The sequence below is a fragment of the Aspergillus japonicus genome (genome assembly GCF_003184785.1).
Source record: "Aspergillus japonicus CBS 114.51 unplaced genomic scaffold BO86scaffold_31, whole genome shotgun sequence".
Taxonomy (NCBI): Eukaryota; Fungi; Ascomycota; class Eurotiomycetes; order Eurotiales; family Aspergillaceae; genus Aspergillus; species Aspergillus japonicus.
In genome coordinates this window covers 271,339-290,494 of record NW_020291668.1, presented here as the reverse complement: position 1 = coordinate 290,494, position 19,156 = coordinate 271,339, and the positions used below count along the sequence as shown (strand labels likewise).

Here is a 19,156-nt window from a genome sequence, read left to right as displayed (position 1 = left end):
ATTATGGGGTGATGATACGCCCAACTATACAGTTACCAAACATTTCGACGTATTACAACTAATCGGATTCTCATGTCGGTACTGATAGGTTACTGAGTCTGGGTTGTTGGCCCAAGCATATGTAGGAAGACCTTTCCGGTTCCAGAATAGTAAGGGAGCAATCCAAGAACAAATACCACGCACCTGATGACAAGACTCGGACCCCTCCCAGGGTCAACCCCTTTATTTCCAAAGCACCGTGCGACATTACGAAGCAGACTTTTAACTCATCACCCCGCGGCTTTTCGCAGAATTTCTCAATCAATGTGCACTCCTTTGGCAGCTATCTTGGCCCAGCACACCCCTATTCGTTCCAATGGGAGGACAGCCTAGGGCTTCTCGTTCAATAACGGCAGAGGCTTTATTGAAATCTGTCACTAAAAGGCTAGGTGACCTTGAGAGTTTCTTAGAAGATGACCAGACAACTGTTCTGTACGCACTTGCTCAGATACAAGGTGACACAGACCGAAGGACTGCGTATCTCTTGGCGGAAAGAGGCAAATCACGGCACAGACTTACTGCAAGCGAGCTTTTTAAGCGGCTTCTTGCAGTTAGATATCTTGCTGCAAGCTATGAGACATGGTTACAGGTTACTGGAGAAGGGTCTAGGATAGGTACCTCTGAAGACCAACCTAAGAATCATGGCCTTTGCGGATCTTTCTTGAGAGAAAAAAAGCTGCCCCTCACCTCTCAGGCTAGGGGTTGGATCGAGTGTGGCCAGAAGCTTCTTCGAATCGAAAGAAATGTTGGCCTAGCAGGGGCTTCGCTCGCCCTTATGCTTGCCCTGCCGAAATTCCCGCACTTTTATGAAGCTCAGGTTATTGAGTTAATTCGCTTGCTGAACAACGGCTACTTTCCTGAGGTCATGCAAATGGCGCTTCAGATCTCTCCACATTATCTGATTTACATCGATGTATATGGAAAAATGTTAGGTCTGGCATCTCCCATTATACCTCTGCCTGATTTCAATCTGATGATGTTGAGTTCTTTAGACACGACCAGCCCAGTTCACATGCAATCGCCCCAGACCAATAAGTCAAGAACAGCCTCACAGCCACAGCCTAGATTTTCATGAATGACAATGCCTTAGGGTTTTCAATGTCCATTGCCATTGGAAGTGTCGAGAACCCCTGCCAAATCATTCGAGTGCCTCCCTTCGGAGAAAGATGTACATAAAGTGCCCCCTCCACAAATAAGCATTGCTTGGTGCTCACAACCATTGCATGTGCATCTTTGTCCTGACTAAGCTCGAATTCCTCATCGGTTTGGTGATGGGATGCCGTATAGAGCTTGAACAATCCATTATCCCACTCCGCGGACTTGCCCAGCGGACGAAAGACGGATACAGCATCACGTGATGGATGTGCTCGCATCATTCGCTCGGCCTCATTGTTGTCTTTGAAGTCGACGATCGCAGGCCCTTGTTTGATGATCTTACTGAAGTCCGTGCCAAATCTTTTTGCGAGAATGTCTTGAAACTACTATCGTTATTAGTACAACCGGCTAGTCAGGTCTGTGGAGACGTACCGTGCGATCTGACATCAGAAATGCTTTGCACTCATTTCCTCCTTTACAGTAATCAAACACTGGCGTGGAAAACTTCTGGTTCTCTTCAAAAGCCTTGTTCACTTTCGCCATCTTCTCATCTGTGGGCGTTTTGTCATCTACACACAGATAACCAAGGTGTTCCATCGTGTGGGAAGCGAAGTCGAATGAGATGAGCTGTGTCCCCATGGGCAAGTTACCTTGCCGGTAACTATCAGCCATTCCGACAACAATTTGATGACTAATGATAAAAGTGTCGAAGTAGTTGGTTTTGATATTTTCGGTGCAATACTGATTGAACACTGGTGAAAATTGGTAGCCATTACAGAGCAGGTTCTATTATATAAATACTTTGAACAGATTATTTGTTTGTCAAAACCATGAATATTATGCATGTGTACAGCAAAGCAATGCCTGACGATCTAGAGCACAGATAAATGATGTTGATAGTTTCAAACCGTACATAGGCGCCCCGAATATGCACGAATGCTTTACCAACAGTCCAAATCAGTCCGTGATTATCTGCGGACTACAGGCATACCACTCGAAAAAATTGTGACATGCCATCGAAGTGTACAGAGCTCAAAGTAGAGAGCAGGTGTGTTTAGTGAATCCAGAACAGCTTTTCACTAGATGCACTACAGTCAAGGTACATTGGAGTAAGTAATTTGTACTCAGAATAGTGCATCAAAGTCTCGCTTCTTTCGTCAGATTTCATACCTTACTTGCAATATGTACATCGGTACTTTGCCTTCATTGCACTAGGGGACTAAACCTGTGCATCCCATCTCATCCATAATTCCAATCTGCGCCTCATTCGGACACAAACCCATAGAGCTCCATGTAAAAAGAAGCATGAGAAGGATACTGACTTGTGCAAGATAGTTCTAGACACACCAAAAGCCGCAGCGTTGAACAGTTTCCCAGCCACGAAAAGCCTCGTTCGAAAGGTAATGTCGAGCATAGGATGATCTGCTTGCCATATCAAAAGCCTTCCAGGAACGGTTCTCTCAAGAAGAGAGTAAGGCACAACCCTAAACCCCTCATTAACAGAAATTGGGCAAAAAAAGGCACATCCTCGCTGGTGTCTTGCAGCGGCCCGTAATCCGTCTCCCCCAAACAAGGGCTGAAAGTCCTGGTCATTGCGGTGCTGCACCACAAAAGAAAGAACATCAAAGAAGAAACCTCCATGGTAGAGAAGGAATGCCCAACCAAAGACCGATTTTCTCAATTCTTGGATGGGTACTGCAAAGCTGTATGTACTTGCTTCTATGACGACAAAAGGGCTTTCGACTCTCCGAATCTGCAAGGCATTCCATGGCTATTCAAAGTTAAAATCTCGCGGCCAACTCAAGACAAGCAGTACTTACTTCAATTTTTAGAATTTGAATCAGAGTGATCCCAGCTGATAAAAAATGTATCATGGTTGAAACTATCTCATGCAACACTCTTAAGGAAAGCGATGCTCGAGTCTCACTGTGGCTCTGGGAGGTCATATCTATTGTGAGCTGCAGAAGGGGCTTGAAAAGACAGTATGATACCTGAGGCCTGTGCGATCGGAAGTAATATTGGAAGCGCAGAGACATCATAATAAGAACGCTTTATAAAAGTCTTTCACTGCTTTTGCCATGGTTTATTACCACTATCGTATATATCTACTGCCTCCGTCGTTGACAATCGAGCATCCGGCGTTTGCCAATCAGATTATCAGCCCGGTCAGTCTAGTCTCATCACCCCCAAGGGATGCGTCTTTCGAAAAGTATTGAACGAATTTTGGCGGCAGCTGATACTCTATACGGTATTGCTTTATTGGACAGACATAGTTCCACATTATTAACCTAGATCCTTTCAAGATTGTTCGACTAGAAGCAAGAAGTTGTATAATTTGTGGCATTGAGCAATTATCGGGCCTTCCAACATGGCAAACAGGCCTCGAATGAATTAGGCGCTCATTTTATGCTGAGGTCTGCCTGTCTTCAGGTGACTAGTTTATTCTTATTCTTGTTTGTCGGGTCTTCTGGAGTCATAGCTTACATCGATATCTCGGACAATGAGTTTGATAGGAATGTATCTATGACCTTTATTCTTGCTATAGAGAGGATACAAACTGAAAACAGTATCTCGAAGAGCTCAAATGCTTTCGATTATTAGACTCGGCTGGTCCTTTTAGGCACCAAGCGAGACTTCAGATCATAACAGTTACATGATACTGTGTACTCTAGTCTCATTCTTATTTAAGAGATGACCTTCGCAAAGATAGTTCATTTTCATCAATGTGGCGTATGCTGAGTCATGTTCCAGACACAGCTAATTTTCATCGGTAGATCTTCCTTTTTCGGTCTTCTATTTATCTAGTATTATGTCCAAAAAAATATCGGCTCAAGTGTTCTAAGAGCCAGCAGGGCCATATTTTGATTAGGTTGTGCCTGGAATCAACTTAATCAGAAATAGGTTAGCGTATATTTTCCCCACTTTCTCATCTCATTCCCTCATTCCAGACCGACGCATGGTCCAGCTATTGTGCGGATGTGCACAATTACTATCTTGCATTAAAAAGAAAAAGAAAAAGAATTAGGGCGAAGACTGGGACGCATGCATACGAAGCATGCAATGTCTTTCTTAGTGGCGATATAACTGTGTGTGAATGATGCAATAATCACAGCAACATCACATCGCAGCTAACCAATCTATTACGCTACATAATAAGCGCTTTGGTGATGTGCCTCCTACATATAAAGGAGATGGATGTTCATAGTCAAGGAAATTTTTCAATCACTTCTATTCGTATGATTTGTTCCATACGTCTGATATCCTGATAATCAAGCGTCAGTATGTCTAAGGTTCTAGGTACTTTCGTTCAGAAGGCGCAGGGACTCAAAAATGCGTCCTCGAAGTTCACCAGCTCAGTCGCTGAGGGCAATCGCATACTACCTTCCAGAAATAAAGATGCTGATTTCCAGCTTCGTATTGACGCCGGTCATTATGACTCTACTTCGAAAGGTCTGAACGTGGTTCTACAAGTCAACTCTCAAGCAAAAAGTCCAGCCTTGAGAGACTGGGCCAGAAAAAACGAAACCCACGCCAAGCTTGCAACTGCAACGTTCGACACAGCAGCAGTTGACAAAGATGTCGAATTTCAGAGAGTGCTTGAAGCCCTAGTGGCAGAGGGGAAAAGTAAGCTTGGCTAGAAGACAGTATGTAATCCAGAGGAAATAGATATATTACGGGCAGGGACATTACTAACACACATACTCACCCCCTAGTTTCAGATGTTCCAATACAACCACTCTCTCAGCTCAACTCGAAACGAAAATCCAGCTCCGAAAGTGACATGCATAAAGTTGCAAAGACTTTAGGCTGGTAGATGAGATGCGCATTACAGGGGCTTTGACTTCGACTTGTCTGCTTGCTAGGGCATATTCCGTACTCCTTGAATAGTGGCGAGATTGCGATGCATGTTTGTGGATGTCTGAAGCGAACAAGGTTGTTTTGAGTGATAATACAATCCAATGTCTACCATCGAATCCAATGATTAATTAAACTGAGTGAATGTATCATCGCTACGTCCATCCGTTGTGATCTCTGACATTTATCTTGTCTCAACTCGCCGACCAAAATGATCAATGCTGAAGATACGAGCTACGCTTACTGCTGCTGTAAAGCCAATGCCGGCGCTGGCGCCTACGTTTCCGTTGGAAATTCAGAATTGTTTTTATTCTAGGCAGAGATAGGCGACCCATATTATCAAGAGTTCCTCCGAGATTTACAAACGACCAAGAGCTCAATTAAAATTCTTGATCTTGGTTCCTGGTGCTATTGGGCACACTGTTAAATCAACTATGATCAACTTTTCAGTACCGCTGATGACTAACCGACTAGCTAGATTAGTAATCATAGCGGCGGGAAAATGACTTAGAAGATCTTGTCACGCTATAAGCTAACCCGTCTTGAGATTGCTTACTCCTGTAACTTAACTGGTTTCCTATAGCCAAATGAAATCAGAGTGTATAAATAAGGCTTGTGCGACCTTGGTCACCACCTGCTATCCTATTCTTTCACTTCGAATATATATTCACGCCACCCTTCATGGACTCCAGATTCAAAATACCTTCATATCTTTCCAAATCAATCAGTCGTCATCAATTATTTCGATTTCCTTCGTCTCCCCTACATGACATTTACTTCATTGCAAGAGCTGCTGCTATGCCGCCCATCTACAGATTTCAATGTACAAAGGCTAATACAGCTTTCGGGTTTGACCCTTATACCTATACTAGTGGGCGGTGGCTTCGTGATGATCATTATGAACGCTCTTCACGTTATATCGCATTTGATTTTGGCGCTTTGTGCGATAGGGTCCTTCAGCTTTGCCCGGACGCGATTTCAATCGACAGCTGCAAAAAGCTCGAAGGGGGATTCAATAGAGTTTTTGTTTTCACCATGAACAACTCAAGACAGTTAGTGGCTAGGTTGCCATTCGTTCTTGCCGGACCGGCGCGCTTAGTCACCAGTTCCGAAGTCGCTACTATTAGATACCGTGAGTCCTCAATTGTAACACAGATTCACTTTACTAACAGAAATGCCTCTGCAGTACAATTGAAGACAAAAATTCCAATTCCACAGATTATTGACTGGAATGACGACGCTAAATCTCCGGAGAATACCATCGGCAGCGAATATATTATTATGGAACATGCGTCTGGTGTTCAACTGAGCCAAGTATGGGATGACATGACTGGTGACCAGCGTGTCAGATGCATAAGCGCGATATTTCAGAAGATGAAAGGTGCTACTGATCTTAGGTTTCCCTCTTATGGAAGTATATACCTTCAAGACGGGCTTGTACATCCATTCGCCAGGCAGCCTCTTAACGAGGATTTTTGTATCGGGCCACATTGTGGCAGCCGCTACTGGCCTCTCAAAACTAGGCAGCGCCTGAATTATGGGCCTTGTAAGTTATTTAGTAACTTTTTTGCGACATGCCTCAATCGGAAAATTCGTACTAACATCGAGTAGGGGACAACCTTGATAGCTTTTGTGAAGGTCTAATCGACGCTGGGCTTGCAAACCTTTCTGGTTCTGCAAGAGACCTGGATCGAAAACCTTCATATTATGGATCTATCGATCAACATACCGCGGTATTGAACTCGGCACTTCCAGTACTTAAGCAGATGTCCTCGAATTCCTGTATCGTGCAATCTGCTTCACCGTTATTGTTTCATCCAGATCTACACAAACGTAATATTTTTGTGTCAGAGGAAGACCCTACCATCATCACGGGTATTATTGATTGGCAAGGTGCGAGTATTGAACCAGCCTTTTGGTATTCAGATGATTTGCCAGATTTCGCTACACCCACCGATTCAGATGAGGATTTATATTACAAGGCATACAAGGCTTCGTCTCAGTATTATACGCCTGCGTTGTCAATGCCAAAATCAATGGACGAGAACCTTTTCCGTCCATTCCATTACAGCTACAGAACATGGAAGGATGGTGCCATAGCCTTACATCATGAGATGGTTGAAACAGCTCGAAACTGGAAGGGTTTGAATTTCGAAGGTCAATGTCTATATTCAATACCTACTTCTGACAGCCTTCTCGAATATGAAAGGGCTTATCGACTTTTCGTGGCGGCACAAAACCTGAGATATGATCTTTCAAATTTGTTGAATTCAGCCAGTGACGGCTGGGTGCCTACAGAGAATTGGGAAGTGACACAAACAGCGCACAAAGAAATCTTTGATGGAATGCTGCAGGCTGTTTTATCGAATCAGAATCCAGAAGACGATGAGCCTGTTCAAGACGAAGAAACTTTGCGTTCAATATGGCCTTTTGACCTACCTTGATATATATGACTCTTTATTAGTATCGACACATCGTTAGTCAGGTGTCTTTACAATCACCATGCAGTCCTATTGACCCATTGTATACTCTAGGCGAATTTTATAATTCCTGTGCCATACATATGCTGTAGATGAAGATAGGCTATGGATTAAGTAAATTAAATCAGTAGTAGCAAATCTACTGTGCTGAATGTTGGTTGCGATTTACCATCACAGTATTTCAAGGATAATGTGCACATCGGTAATGCTTATCTATAAGACAAGATTTTCAGAGTCACGTGGCAATTGGTTCTCAGTGGTCACTAATTTGAGCCTGGGAACATCATTATTCCGACCGACACTAACTGCACGTGAGTTTGAGAATTCGTGTTCACGACCACATTGTTATACGTTTGTTGTTGTTGATGTTGTTGTTCTTCAGTATATGAAGACTGGAGTCAGGACGATCTTCTCATTTTGTCAGAAATTTCTTTATTCTTCGTTGCTTTCATGATATGGAATTAGAAAGGCCGTCGAAACGGCTCGGGCTTACATCGTTTGTGTCGGCCCTATGATTCATGCCTCCTTACCCCACCAAGCTCTCCCCTCATTACGCCTTGTTTCTACGTGGGACGGCACGAAGACCGTGAGAGTCTGTAAACTAACATCTGAGAATACTTAGTCTCATAAGTAAACTGTTCATTAGCTGACAAAGATTTATATCAGCTCCATTAAAGGTGAGTCGTTGATCAGCAGCCCAGGATGCAGCGCTCATACTAACTGAATGTTCAATTGCCAGATTTTCTACTTTCTTACCCCCGACAACCGACCTTATCATCATAACTCCTCAGCTATTTACTCCTATCACAACATGACAGTTGATTCCCGAAGGCTTGTCGAGGTTATCAAGCCCTCAAGCTCATTAAACAGTCTGCTTGTTTCTGCAAAATCCGATCTTCTCCACCGAGTTCCACCGAAGGTTTTACGGCCTCCCTTATCGAAGATATCTCCACCGGATAACAGTGTCGTCAAACTTATGGATGCATTTTTTATAGAGTTTTCGGATGTGAGTTTGGAATCTTCTGGATATTGAAAACTGCTAATAGCAGTTAAGATAATACGCGAATCGTCATCGAGGGCCGGTAATACCTTGAAAGTTGTTTGGGACTCCGGAGTCCTAGAATCTGGTTTAATAGGTCTTTCGAATATTACAACTTTCGTGATTATTCGAGCATCCGAGGTTGGCGAGATCAAAGTCGAGGCTGAGGGGAGAGCTGGATCTGAATTGATTAGCTGGGTAAAAGGCTCGATCGCTATTATTAGAGATGCTGAAACCATTAGGATTACTGGAACAGGAAAGGTGATAGGCACATTTGTCAGCTATGAATTACACCCTGCACCATGTTGAAGGAAAACCCTCATGTTAGGCACATGTCATTTTCTGAGACACTGTAAATATTGAATTATTCTGGTTTCTCTATCCAAGCCACTTAATCAACTGATCTCAAGTGGTGATGAATTGGCCATCTCCATCGGATGGTTCCAGTAATTTCCCAGTTCGTAGTCCTGTGGCAGTTGACGCGTTGATGGGCTTCCATGCTGGACTTGCATCCCATCATAAGAATCTGACGTTATGATCCTATCACAAGACTCTAGGCCATGACGTGCTGATGTCGCAATTGGAGCTGTCACACTTATTGCATCATAGATACAAGGGCTTACGGGATTCCTATAGTCCTTCGAAGAGTTTGATATCGCTTGACCGCGGGAGTTGCTCTGCTGTGCTTCGTACGAGATGGGTTGTTCGAGGAAACCAAAAAGATTCAGATCCGGGGTAGTCGTATGCGGAGTAATAGTGCTTGGCCGTACTGCATAAGGATTAGGCTGCTCAAGGTATCCGTAAACATCTAACTGTGGGGGGGCGGTTTCTGTAGCGAGTGTGCTCTGCGGTGACGTGTAAAAGCTAGACTGCCCAGGAAATTGGTATGTTTCGACTTGTAGCATATCTCCTTGCTCGGTATAATTATTCTGCATTGTTGAATGTAATCCCGGTTGCTCGAGATATCCATAAACGCTCATGAGTGGTACACTTGTGGCTTGGTTGAAATGAAGATTTGGAGGAGGCATTGTGGATATGTCCTGAGAAAGAGCCCTATTAATGCTTTGCTGAGAAACAGACAAGTTCCGCAGCGATTGGCCGTCTTTGATTCTGTATTAGGAATCTCCCTTCATAACAGCAATATATGCTAAGATACTTGGTACTTACTAAGCGGTTGGCTAGCTTCCGAGGTAAGATCAGGTGCAGCAGAGACGCGCTCTCTCGTGTTAGCGTTGCCTGAATGCTGACTCGACTTATTTTGAGCGGTGCTTATGGTATTTGCTTGAGAAAGGCCCCGGTTCAAGATCTCCTTGACCGATTTCAGAAGGGGATCAAGTATACTTTTCACTTCATCGTCTGCAATGATGTGAAGACCCCGTCTGGTAGCTTCGGCAGGAATGTCCTGCTGCTTCAATTTCTGTATGATGGAAATTCTGCCCTGGTTATCTGCCGACTTTGGAAGCTTTCTCTTCCAGCTAGATTGCATTTAGGAAAATTGCAGCCGCATTCATTGAAACGTTACTTACAAGCTCTCCCCTCCAAGGTCAGGGAGGATATATAATGCCCCGAGTCCTCCCAAATCATTGGCCAAAGACTCATATCTTTCACCATAACCGACCCAGGCGCGAATTCTTTTTTCAACGACATTAATTGGTTGATTGCTATGGTTAGCATCGCAGATTGTTCTGGCTATAAAATTAGCAGCACAATAGTATTCGTATTGACTTCCTGGGCTGATTTCTTGTTTGAGTCGATAGAATATAATGTATAAGAATCTGAGACGAATGTTGCATAACTGTTGCTGTTCTTCTTGAAGCACAGTCGCTCTGTAGCAGTCTGCTAAGGAGTTCCCTGGGATTATCTCCGGAAAGCGTTGTATCTGGTCTCTGCTCTCCGACTGTTCCGATTCTGGTAGAGCTTGTGGAGCTGAAAAAAGAACCCTGTGCCGCTCCTGTAAGTCTTGTACAACTTGCGGAATCTCAATTTTTGCAGGTGGGCGCTTAGTCGCTCGTTTCAAGGCTGAATCATACGCAGAGCCACGGATATCGCGTGGAATATATCTGCAGATGTGCTTCAACGTGCTATTGATAGTCTAGAATAAAAACGACATTAGATCAATTTATTAAATCGGAGCTTGTGCAGCTTGCCTTATTTCTCAATATCTTTTTAGGATCCAATTCAGTTTTGCCATCGTTTTCTGCAAGTTGACAAGCGACAAGAAGGCACTCGGCTAGCTCTTTGCTCTCCGCGACACCCATTTGGACAAGAAGGCGAATATTTGGTTTAGTAAAGCTGGTTGGTTAAGTGGGGGGAATGGGGCAGATTCCACCGATTCAAGAGGGAGTTGAGAGTAGCTCATGTGGTGCCGGCTGGGGAGATAATCCGAAGTTTGCGTAGCTGCTTTAGGATTGGACATACGCTACCCTTTAGAGCAGCACTCCTATTGGACATTGTAAGCCCCAAACCACTAATGTAGGCTTTCTTCCTTTTGATTAGAGATGTTGCCTAGTCTCGTCCAAAGTCACTCCGAGTATAAACACCTGTGCCCGCACTGTATGTGAGCTATTCGCAAGCTACATACGACATGGACGCTTATCGGATGTACCTAGTTTCATTCCGTTGCCAGCTACGGGTAACCTCGGTAAATAGCTAGAATGCGCCCGGTCCCAAACTTCGCAATGCGATGCTTTTACTGATCATAGAGATTTTCGGATGATGCTGGCAAGTCCTATTGATTGGAACTAGAAGCAGTATATTTTTCGGTTGGAAAATAGGATACTAACATCAATCATTCCACTTCGCTCAGGATTGCCGCAGCCTAATTTTGGGAAGTTTCGGTTCTTTTCCAGGCTCTTTTCCAAACGCATCGAACAGAGCCTGTCGCACTTGTCGCATATTGTTGGAAGAGATTGTCTTTATGAAAGGTAAGTGCGAGTGCCTATAGAGTTAGTTTCAATCAATTGTTCAATCTTGGGCTCACCTATTGAAGAAGATCACTATTTCAGATGCGACATTGTGTGAAAGAATTACTTGAAAAGAACCCGGATCTCAAATCACCTGCATGGATTGTTTTGCAAATTCATAATACAGGTAATGGCTGGTTAATAGGCACAATACCTGGTAGGCGATACTTGTAAGAATCAGGCTTGCAATATCACTCTGGGTTATGAGCAATCAAAAAGAAAAACGAAGCGGGGCGATGCGCACGCCCTTTCCCCTCATTGGCGGAATTGCCTTCGAGGCGACTGTGCTGAGTTAGCTCCGCGGTATAAGGTCATACCAAATTAGACGAGCGTCAGATTATCAACACAAACGTTTCTGCTTATATCACGTGAACGACGGCTTCGTTGATAGCCTTTCCATCCTACTAGAAGTTATTATTCCAACTCCGTTAGTAGAACTTTCTAATTAGAACTTTCACTGAGGACAAATAGTAAAATAGGTCTCCTCACAAGTGATTCCGATCATGATCTCCTATGTGCAATAAAATCGGACAAAGGACAATCAAGGCCAACATGATTATTATCGATGAGATTTCAAAAGCTGGTCCCAATCCAATTTGAATCATCTTACAACAGGGCGGGAAGGGCTGATTCAAATACACTAAGTTGTCAGTCACGTGGCAAGCATGTAAGCGCCTTATAGATTGGGAATCAGGTTACCCCGCTTCCTGTCGGGATGCTAAATATTCTAGCTTTGTGACCGAAAGCTAATGAAGAGAAGCCTAGTGTTCAACTTTTTGATTATCTGTCCTCCTTGATTTGATTTCAATTCCACGAATGATTTCTTTGACTCAGCTCAAACTCTAATTGTAAACTCATATTTACTGACCTTCGTGTCCGTTTATCTGAATATTGGAAGATACTTGCAGAATTGCTTTGAGTTATTTATGGCACTGCCTCAACAATAGGCTACAGACGGCGATATCAAAGACCCTTGGCATGCAGGCGAGAATCACTTGTGGGTTTGAGAGCGTTTCTACCTATTACTTCTTTACCCCAATAATCGCGTCGACCTCGAGCAGGTAATTCGCCCTAGAGGCTACTTACCCTTCTGTACCTTCAAGAAACCTCCCTTAGCCGCGCTGTGGTAAATGACACGGCCTCGGCCGTAATTAGGTTGTAGAGTAGCCGCTGAAAGTGATAGAATATTCGGCACCGACGGGAAGCACCCTGGATGAACACATGCGAGCTTGGCATGGGTTGTAAATTTTTCTGGTTCATCCTTTCGATGGTAAGTATTTCCCCTGAGAAATAGAAAGCTGTGTGCAAAGGCTTGAAACGAGATATATTGCCAGGATTTGGATACTCGGTATAAGCGATTTCAAGGCATTTGCCGTGAATATCGAAAGGCGATTCTCCAGGTGATAAGACTGTATCACTCTATGAATCGTAGGGCACTGGGCCCAAAATAACCGCCCATTACTAATTCTGTATACGCGCCCGCACTACCTCCCCGCCACCTTTTGTTTGAGCCGTCGCCGCCCCACCTGAGCGCTTTGGAACGTTTGCCTACCACATAGCAAGAATCACACGATGAGCCTGACGCTTATACCTCAACAACAATGATACTCGTCTTGAATTATAGAATTCTTATTCAATATATTTCCTTCCTTGTCTCTTCTTTCTATGTCACTTTATTTGTACTAGTGTTGTTCTTTGCAACTCGAATACTTATCGAGGTGGAGTGTAACAACTACTGTGGCATCTTTTGTCTAACTAGTTTTCACGGGTGTATTATGTCATAAATGATGCTGAAGTAAAAATCGGAAACGTTATTTCTCCGGATTTTATTTCTACTGAAACCGTGGTCGGCTGATATTAGCATCCTGGATAAGATACCTACCAGTCGAGACTTGTCGCGGCTGTCTCAAGCTATTTCCCCCTTTGACAGATTGATGGCCAAAAACAACTCGCCAGATCATAACACTCTTTCTACAGTCCGCTATTACCTGTTCAGGTATCTCTCGACCGGCTTCCTGACAACCTTTTGTCCTCTCAAGAATTTTTCACTTCATTTACAACGGTTTCCATTTGTTGGTTTTTGCTTTCCAATTAAATAATTGGTACTGTCTCGAGGATAAGAAAAAAGTTATTGTCTTGCACTTCAAATTTGAAAGACAATCTGAAATTATCACCTGGTACTGAAGCCAAGCCGCTGGGTAGAGTTCTGAAAGCGACTCTTGTACCTTTTAATCCGTCAGATGTCGAATCGAACTCTCGGACATGGATACCATTAATTGCGCACAAACACCTTCAGACATTCCTTTGAGATTGCGGGGAATTCTCTTGGAGTTGCGCCGAATTTCACCTTACCAAGGATTTGATGGATGACTTAAAACCTTCAAAAATGAAGAGACACTCTCTAGTCCCTTCTCTTTCATCTTCCAGATAGCATATAAGATCTGAAGATGTAATATTCTCATAAGCGAGTGCCGCGACATTTTATCAATACACTATAGATGGCTTGAAAGGTTATAAGCTGTATCCCAGACATTTTTGTCCATAATTCCAGAGTACTATAGCCGTGAGGCGTAAAGAATCTGCTACTATAGGTTCTCTTGGGACTTGAAACAATATGTTGAGATTTGAAAGGTTGGCCTTGATTCGGATAAGATGAGTTAACTATTTTGACCTCAATATCGATCCGTTTCTATGGCCAAATTGCAAGTAATGACTCGCGAAAATGTATCAACATCGAGAGACTGGCGGATGGAAGCAGAGGGGAGCAGGTTCGTTGCCCTGCTTCTGTGTCCCGAATAATGTTGGGATGGCTGCATTGCCTGATTTCCCTTCAATAAAACCTACCTGCTATCAAATTTAAAAGCACGGTGCTCGCACTTCTAATATATTCTGGATGATACTTGATTTTTCTTTCCGCATGACAATATATCGGTCACGTGTGTCCCTTTCCCAGAAGCGAAAACTCCAGACTGATGATGTGGACCACAATGCAGATCATTTGACAATCATATTCCCAATTTATTGAGTACCGATCCCGAGGCTAAAACCACAAGTTTTGTACTTTTCCCCTACAAGTGATCTTCACCATACGCTATACTTTGCTTCGAGAATACCATACAAACCCCTCCCTCGTCTCTTTGAAAAGTCTTACTGATTTCTATGTTTTATGAGCTCCGCAAGCATGCCACATCTTGACATAGATATCTCCTGATATACTAGTGATTATTGGCCACGGGACAAAGAGCACCAGCTTCGAGACCAACTTTCGCCATTCAAATTTCAACCATGAGTCAGAACATATCAAATAAGTATTTGTTGTAGTCGGAAAGAAGGGTCGTAGCAGAAATTCTTGGTATTTCTCGATTTACTAACAAGAATAAGGCTTCATGGCAATGCCAGAGCTATTTAGGAAAGAATATAGGAGGTTGATATGAGATCTCAAACAATAGAAGACAAATTAGAAAAAGAACAAGTGGAAAATCAGATCCTTCTTGACATGGGGCCTTTTTGTGGCAAGATCACAGGCTGAAGCTCTACTGCTTACTCGCACTGCGGGACGATATGTTTGTCTCTGGTGTCGGCGCCGATCTTAGGGTGAAACCTCGCCCGTAGCGTTCCTTAAATTCGGGGACCGTCTCATCCCCCGCCGCATCGCTGGCGCGTGGTAAAGTATCGGATTCTGAGATGGGCTCTTCATTTCTCGAATAAACAGTGTGGTGAGCTGTGAGGTCTCGTGATAGCTGCTGGATTGACTCGTTGCTCATATAGCCTCCTACTTGTCTGTTCCTCCAACCCAGACCCCGATTTTTTCCATGAAGAACTTTCCCATTCGCGGAAACCATAAACTGCAAAGCGTCACCAGTGCCGTGGTTTTCGATAACACTGACAGTCTCCTTGAAGTGACTATCCGCACGGGAGCAGATATCTAAGCACTGCCGAGCGGCCTCCCATTCGTCACGTAGCCGCGACAAATCTTGAGCATCTTCATCAGAAACAGTAGTTCTCGATTTCGCGAGCAGCCGATCCATGACCTCTTGCATATGCTTTTCCAACTTGACGGTTGTGGCAATTAGGCTCCTTTTACATTCTTGTAAGCCTTCATTCGTGACAGTCTCGGGCGAAATATCAGCCATCTCAGATCCGTCAGCAGGGCTTGCATTGTCGGATATCAGCTGAATTTGATCGATATGGCTTGACAACTGGGCGCAAATCTGAAGGCATTTTTCTGTACTCCGGCGCTCCTCCTGCAATGAGTGCAGTTCACTTGCATCTAGTTCAGAGAGAATTCCGTTCTTCTCAGCCAGCTGCTTTAACTTTTGATCAATATTTTCAAGTCGAGCCCCTAGGTCTTCCTTCGTATCTTGAATCAGACCCTCATAGTCCCTGATGCTTTCAACAGCAACCGTAGATTGGCGCCTGATGAGAGATTAATAAACAACAGAAGATTGTAATAGGACTAAAACTGATGGTTAATGGTAACTTACAGTGTGGCATCGGTCAAGGCAATATTGATTGTAGCTTTGTATCCTGCCAACAAGTCACGCAAATCATCAATATTGCCACCCATGTATGTCAATCTTGCCCAATCACGGAAACTTGCGCGACTACTGCTCGATCTTGACGCGCATCGGAGTAGCTCTTGCTGGAACTCCTTGCAGGCATTGCCGCATCGGAACAACGGCAAATCGAGGACTGATAGATCAACCTCAGATGTCGATTTTACTAAATCAACAAGGGGTGCCAGCACGGCGCTCAAAGCTTCCAGCTCCCCGAGAAGGTCACGGACACGCTTTGGATGCGATTGAAAACTTTTCACTGTCTCATAAAGAGAGACACTGGTCTGAAAGGCAAACGTCGCCAATGCAAGTATCCCGGAGGCAAGTCCGATCGTTTCCGCCATGGTTAACTCAGTGCAACCATAAGTTGTTACAACACCGCTTTAAAAGTGTCAAAGTTGTAAAGAATTATACTAAGACAAAACGAATTATTCTGAAAGGAGGAATAGGCAAGAAAGGTTGTTGAATCTTCTTTTTTCCGGGCCTAGTTGGGGTTTTATAAATTAAGAGGGGTAATACTTTTCGTCAAATTGTAAGCGTTGGGCTTAACTATCTCGGGATCGTTGCTCTGTGGTGGGCGAAGATTCCAATGCGCTCAGGTGGGGCGGCGGCTGCTCAAACAAAAAGGTGGCGGGAAGCTAGGAGGGTGACTGTAAACCCAGCTGCGGCACATGGTTGGTTTGGGCCATTTGGAGTGCATGCGCAAGTTGAGTATTTTTCGCCTGTCAGCTTTAACGCCCAGACCGCTCGGACCTCTGACCTCTGATCTCCTACCGGGTCGCGCTCCGCAACAGTCCGTCGTCGCCTACTAAAGTGTCTCAACGCCCTTTGGCCTCCTTTTGACTTCCCTTTGACTTCCCTTTGACTTCCCTTTGACTTCCCTTTTCCATTTGAATTCCTTTGACTTCCCTTTGACTTGCCGTCGACTTTACTTCGACTTTCACCCAATATTGCCATACGCCCATCGCCAAAGCCCCCAATTCCCTGCCCACTTCCGACGGCCAAACTATAGCCCTATTACTATGGGACTCACACCACATGAATTCTGTGAGAACCTAGCTCGACAGCGAACTAGTTTTAGCCACGACGAACAAATTAAATATATGGAATTTATCTCTCAGACATATTACTTTACCTACAATGCATCCCCGACAAAACAACAGAGAATCGTTAGACGCCGTCTTCAAGAAATCCGGCAATTAAGTGACTATATCTGGATTCTAGTGGCTATCACTTTCACTTTTACCAGTCTTGCACATCTTTGTGAATTTGATAAATGCTTAAAGATGATCGAGTCTTGGCTGAACAAGTATCCTATTACTCAAGATCAGTACGAAAGTGCCCGTGCTAGACTACAAGCTCTGGACAACAAGAGGGAGGAAGTGATTAATGGTAAGTGAAAGAGGTACGGTTAAAGCAAAGCTAACATTATTTAGATGGACAAAAGTTGGGGAAGAAAGTTCCCCGGAGGAATGTGCCAAAAAGGAATTGTATATGACTCCAATTTTTTTAATCTTTACCTGCTAATATTCTCAGCATTTCCGATACCAATAAAAAGCATCGATATATCAAGTCCTATTTACAGTCCACAGCAAGGCAAGTCTGACCACATGAAGATAGGGTTATAAGCTAATAGATTTTCTTAGCCCCAATATCAACAGATATCAACCCGGGAGATAGCGAAAGCGCGAAAGGCATCCAAGATTTTCTCTCATCTATAGAGCGTGAGAGCTTAGATCCAGGAGATAGAGTGATTTACATTTCATCCGAAGACCAGCTACACGATAAGCTGGAAGACCTATTCTTGCAACCACTGTTTTGGCGATCATATACCAACCAGCACCCTATCCCTGGTGATATGCCCACTTCTATAACCGACTTTATCGCGTCTCTTACTAAGATCAACGTCCAACAACTAGAGGCCATCGACTACGCTAAAGATGCGGCCACGCCCAAAGAAGTACCAATCGCTGAAGTGGCTAAATATTTCCAGTCACCGCCAATGAATCGCTCGGCGTTGAACTTTCTTGATATGGAGAATTTATATCTTCCTTGTGTTCCGGCACCTGTACGCCAAACAGATCTGCTTCGAACGGCATATCTACGCAAGCGTGGATCAGTGTCCAAGTCTCTGAGAAGTTATGATACAGTTCCTCCGGATCGAGAGTTTCTTCTCTTATCCGGCCGTAACTCCGTTTCACTAATTCATGTTGATACTGCCGGGCATTTAACCTGGATTATCGGAATTTCCGGCCGCAAGATCTGGTACGTGCCTAGTGATCTTACCTCGGCGGCCAACAGACTCGCAACAGGTGGGAGTCAATTTCCAGAACATTATGAGGACGGATGGAGACGTATAATCATTGAACCTGGTGATCTATTGTAAGTTAACGATAATATTCAACCTTTTGCTGTGGATTTGAGCTGAATCGCGAAGGTTTATGCCACCAGGTTGCCCACATGCTGTGTTTACCCCCGAGGATTCATTTGCCGTTGGAGGTCACTTCTATACACGTTCACATCTTAGCACAACAATTTCTACTACCGCTCTTCAAGCCCGCTATGGGAGCACTTTCTGCAATGAGAGCTTATTCTTGCAGGATTACCTGAATATTACACTGATTCTCGAACAGTGTAAGGACTTATTCTCCAGTGCAGACATGGCACGGTTGGTAGCAAGCAAAGTGTATTGGGAGTGCGCCAATCAACTCAATGCTCATGCAGAATCAATGTCCAGGTATGATGCTGAGCATTCCACGGCGAGGCCCGGAGGTGAATCTCTTGCCAAGGGTAGCAAGGGTGGCAGTAAAAAAAGAGGTAAAACTGCTACCAAGAATGCTCCGACCAACAGGGAAGATACTACTAGGAGAGACGTACACATCGCATGGCTTCGGATCCTAGATTTCATGCAGCGGGCAAGTACAGAGCTTCAGATACATTTAATCCAGGGAGATACTTGATAACAAGATTTAAGTACCACTTGTCACTTTCATAGCAACAATGCAGGCATTATTTATCAGGACGCTGTCATATTTCATATCTCGAGTGACCGACACAGCAAGTCCAATTTACTTAGGCGTCGTAAGGGTGCATAGGTAAGCATTTTTATCCTACCCTCAATATTTCAAC

At 44.0% G+C, this 19,156-nt stretch overlaps 7 protein-coding genes across 7 annotated transcripts; 4 read left to right on the top strand and 3 right to left on the bottom strand.

The window, feature by feature from the left end:
* Positions 1-973: 973 nt before the first annotated feature.
* BO86DRAFT_410613 (uncharacterized protein) lies at positions 974-1,744 on the bottom strand. The gene is made up of 2 exons (XM_025674517.1): positions 1,567-1,744; positions 974-1,517 (listed from the first exon to the last, which is right to left on the bottom strand). The coding sequence occupies exons 1-2, from the start codon at positions 1,729-1,731 to the stop codon at positions 1,101-1,103; spliced, it is 582 nt and encodes a 193-aa protein (XP_025526772.1). The 5' UTR covers positions 1,732-1,744; the 3' UTR covers positions 974-1,100.
* A 2,626-nt stretch (positions 1,745-4,370) lies between these two features.
* BO86DRAFT_364227 (uncharacterized protein) lies at positions 4,371-5,056 on the top strand. Its single transcript, XM_025670001.1, has 2 exons — positions 4,371-4,778; positions 4,848-5,056. Exon 1 carries the CDS (start codon positions 4,416-4,418, stop codon positions 4,770-4,772), a length of 357 nt encoding a protein of 118 aa, XP_025526771.1. The 5' UTR covers positions 4,371-4,415; the 3' UTR covers positions 4,773-4,778; positions 4,848-5,056.
* A 576-nt stretch (positions 5,057-5,632) lies between these two features.
* Positions 5,633-7,508, top strand: BO86DRAFT_390040 (phosphotransferase family protein). Its single transcript, XM_025672291.1, has 3 exons — positions 5,633-6,121; positions 6,176-6,535; positions 6,601-7,508. The coding sequence occupies exons 1-3, from the start codon at positions 5,671-5,673 to the stop codon at positions 7,431-7,433; spliced, it is 1,644 nt and encodes a 547-aa protein (XP_025526770.1). The 5' UTR covers positions 5,633-5,670; the 3' UTR covers positions 7,434-7,508.
* A 285-nt stretch (positions 7,509-7,793) lies between these two features.
* BO86DRAFT_390039 (uncharacterized protein) lies at positions 7,794-8,893 on the top strand. The gene is made up of 3 exons (XM_025672290.1): positions 7,794-8,146; positions 8,209-8,475; positions 8,524-8,893. Exons 2-3 carry the CDS (start codon positions 8,281-8,283, stop codon positions 8,815-8,817), a joined length of 489 nt encoding a protein of 162 aa, XP_025526769.1. The 5' UTR covers positions 7,794-8,146; positions 8,209-8,280; the 3' UTR covers positions 8,818-8,893.
* A 446-nt stretch (positions 8,894-9,339) lies between these two features.
* BO86DRAFT_121370 (uncharacterized protein) lies at positions 9,340-10,993 on the bottom strand. The gene is made up of 4 exons (XM_025666014.1): positions 10,656-10,993; positions 10,035-10,600; positions 9,676-9,983; positions 9,340-9,548 (listed from the first exon to the last, which is right to left on the bottom strand). Exons 1-4 carry the CDS (start codon positions 10,764-10,766, stop codon positions 9,433-9,435), a joined length of 1,101 nt encoding a protein of 366 aa, XP_025526768.1. The 5' UTR covers positions 10,767-10,993; the 3' UTR covers positions 9,340-9,432.
* A 3,813-nt stretch (positions 10,994-14,806) lies between these two features.
* Positions 14,807-16,504, bottom strand: BO86DRAFT_364223 (uncharacterized protein). The gene is made up of 2 exons (XM_025670000.1): positions 15,956-16,504; positions 14,807-15,887 (listed from the first exon to the last, which is right to left on the bottom strand). Exons 1-2 carry the CDS (start codon positions 16,369-16,371, stop codon positions 15,005-15,007), a joined length of 1,299 nt encoding a protein of 432 aa, XP_025526767.1. The 5' UTR covers positions 16,372-16,504; the 3' UTR covers positions 14,807-15,004.
* Positions 16,505-16,860: 356 nt separating this feature from the next.
* Positions 16,861-19,034, top strand: BO86DRAFT_390038 (uncharacterized protein). Its single transcript, XM_025672289.1, has 5 exons — positions 16,861-17,419; positions 17,464-17,517; positions 17,564-17,623; positions 17,674-18,409; positions 18,465-19,034. The coding sequence occupies exons 1-5, from the start codon at positions 17,050-17,052 to the stop codon at positions 18,985-18,987; spliced, it is 1,743 nt and encodes a 580-aa protein (XP_025526766.1). The 5' UTR covers positions 16,861-17,049; the 3' UTR covers positions 18,988-19,034.
* The last annotated feature ends 122 nt before the right edge of the window (positions 19,035-19,156 follow it).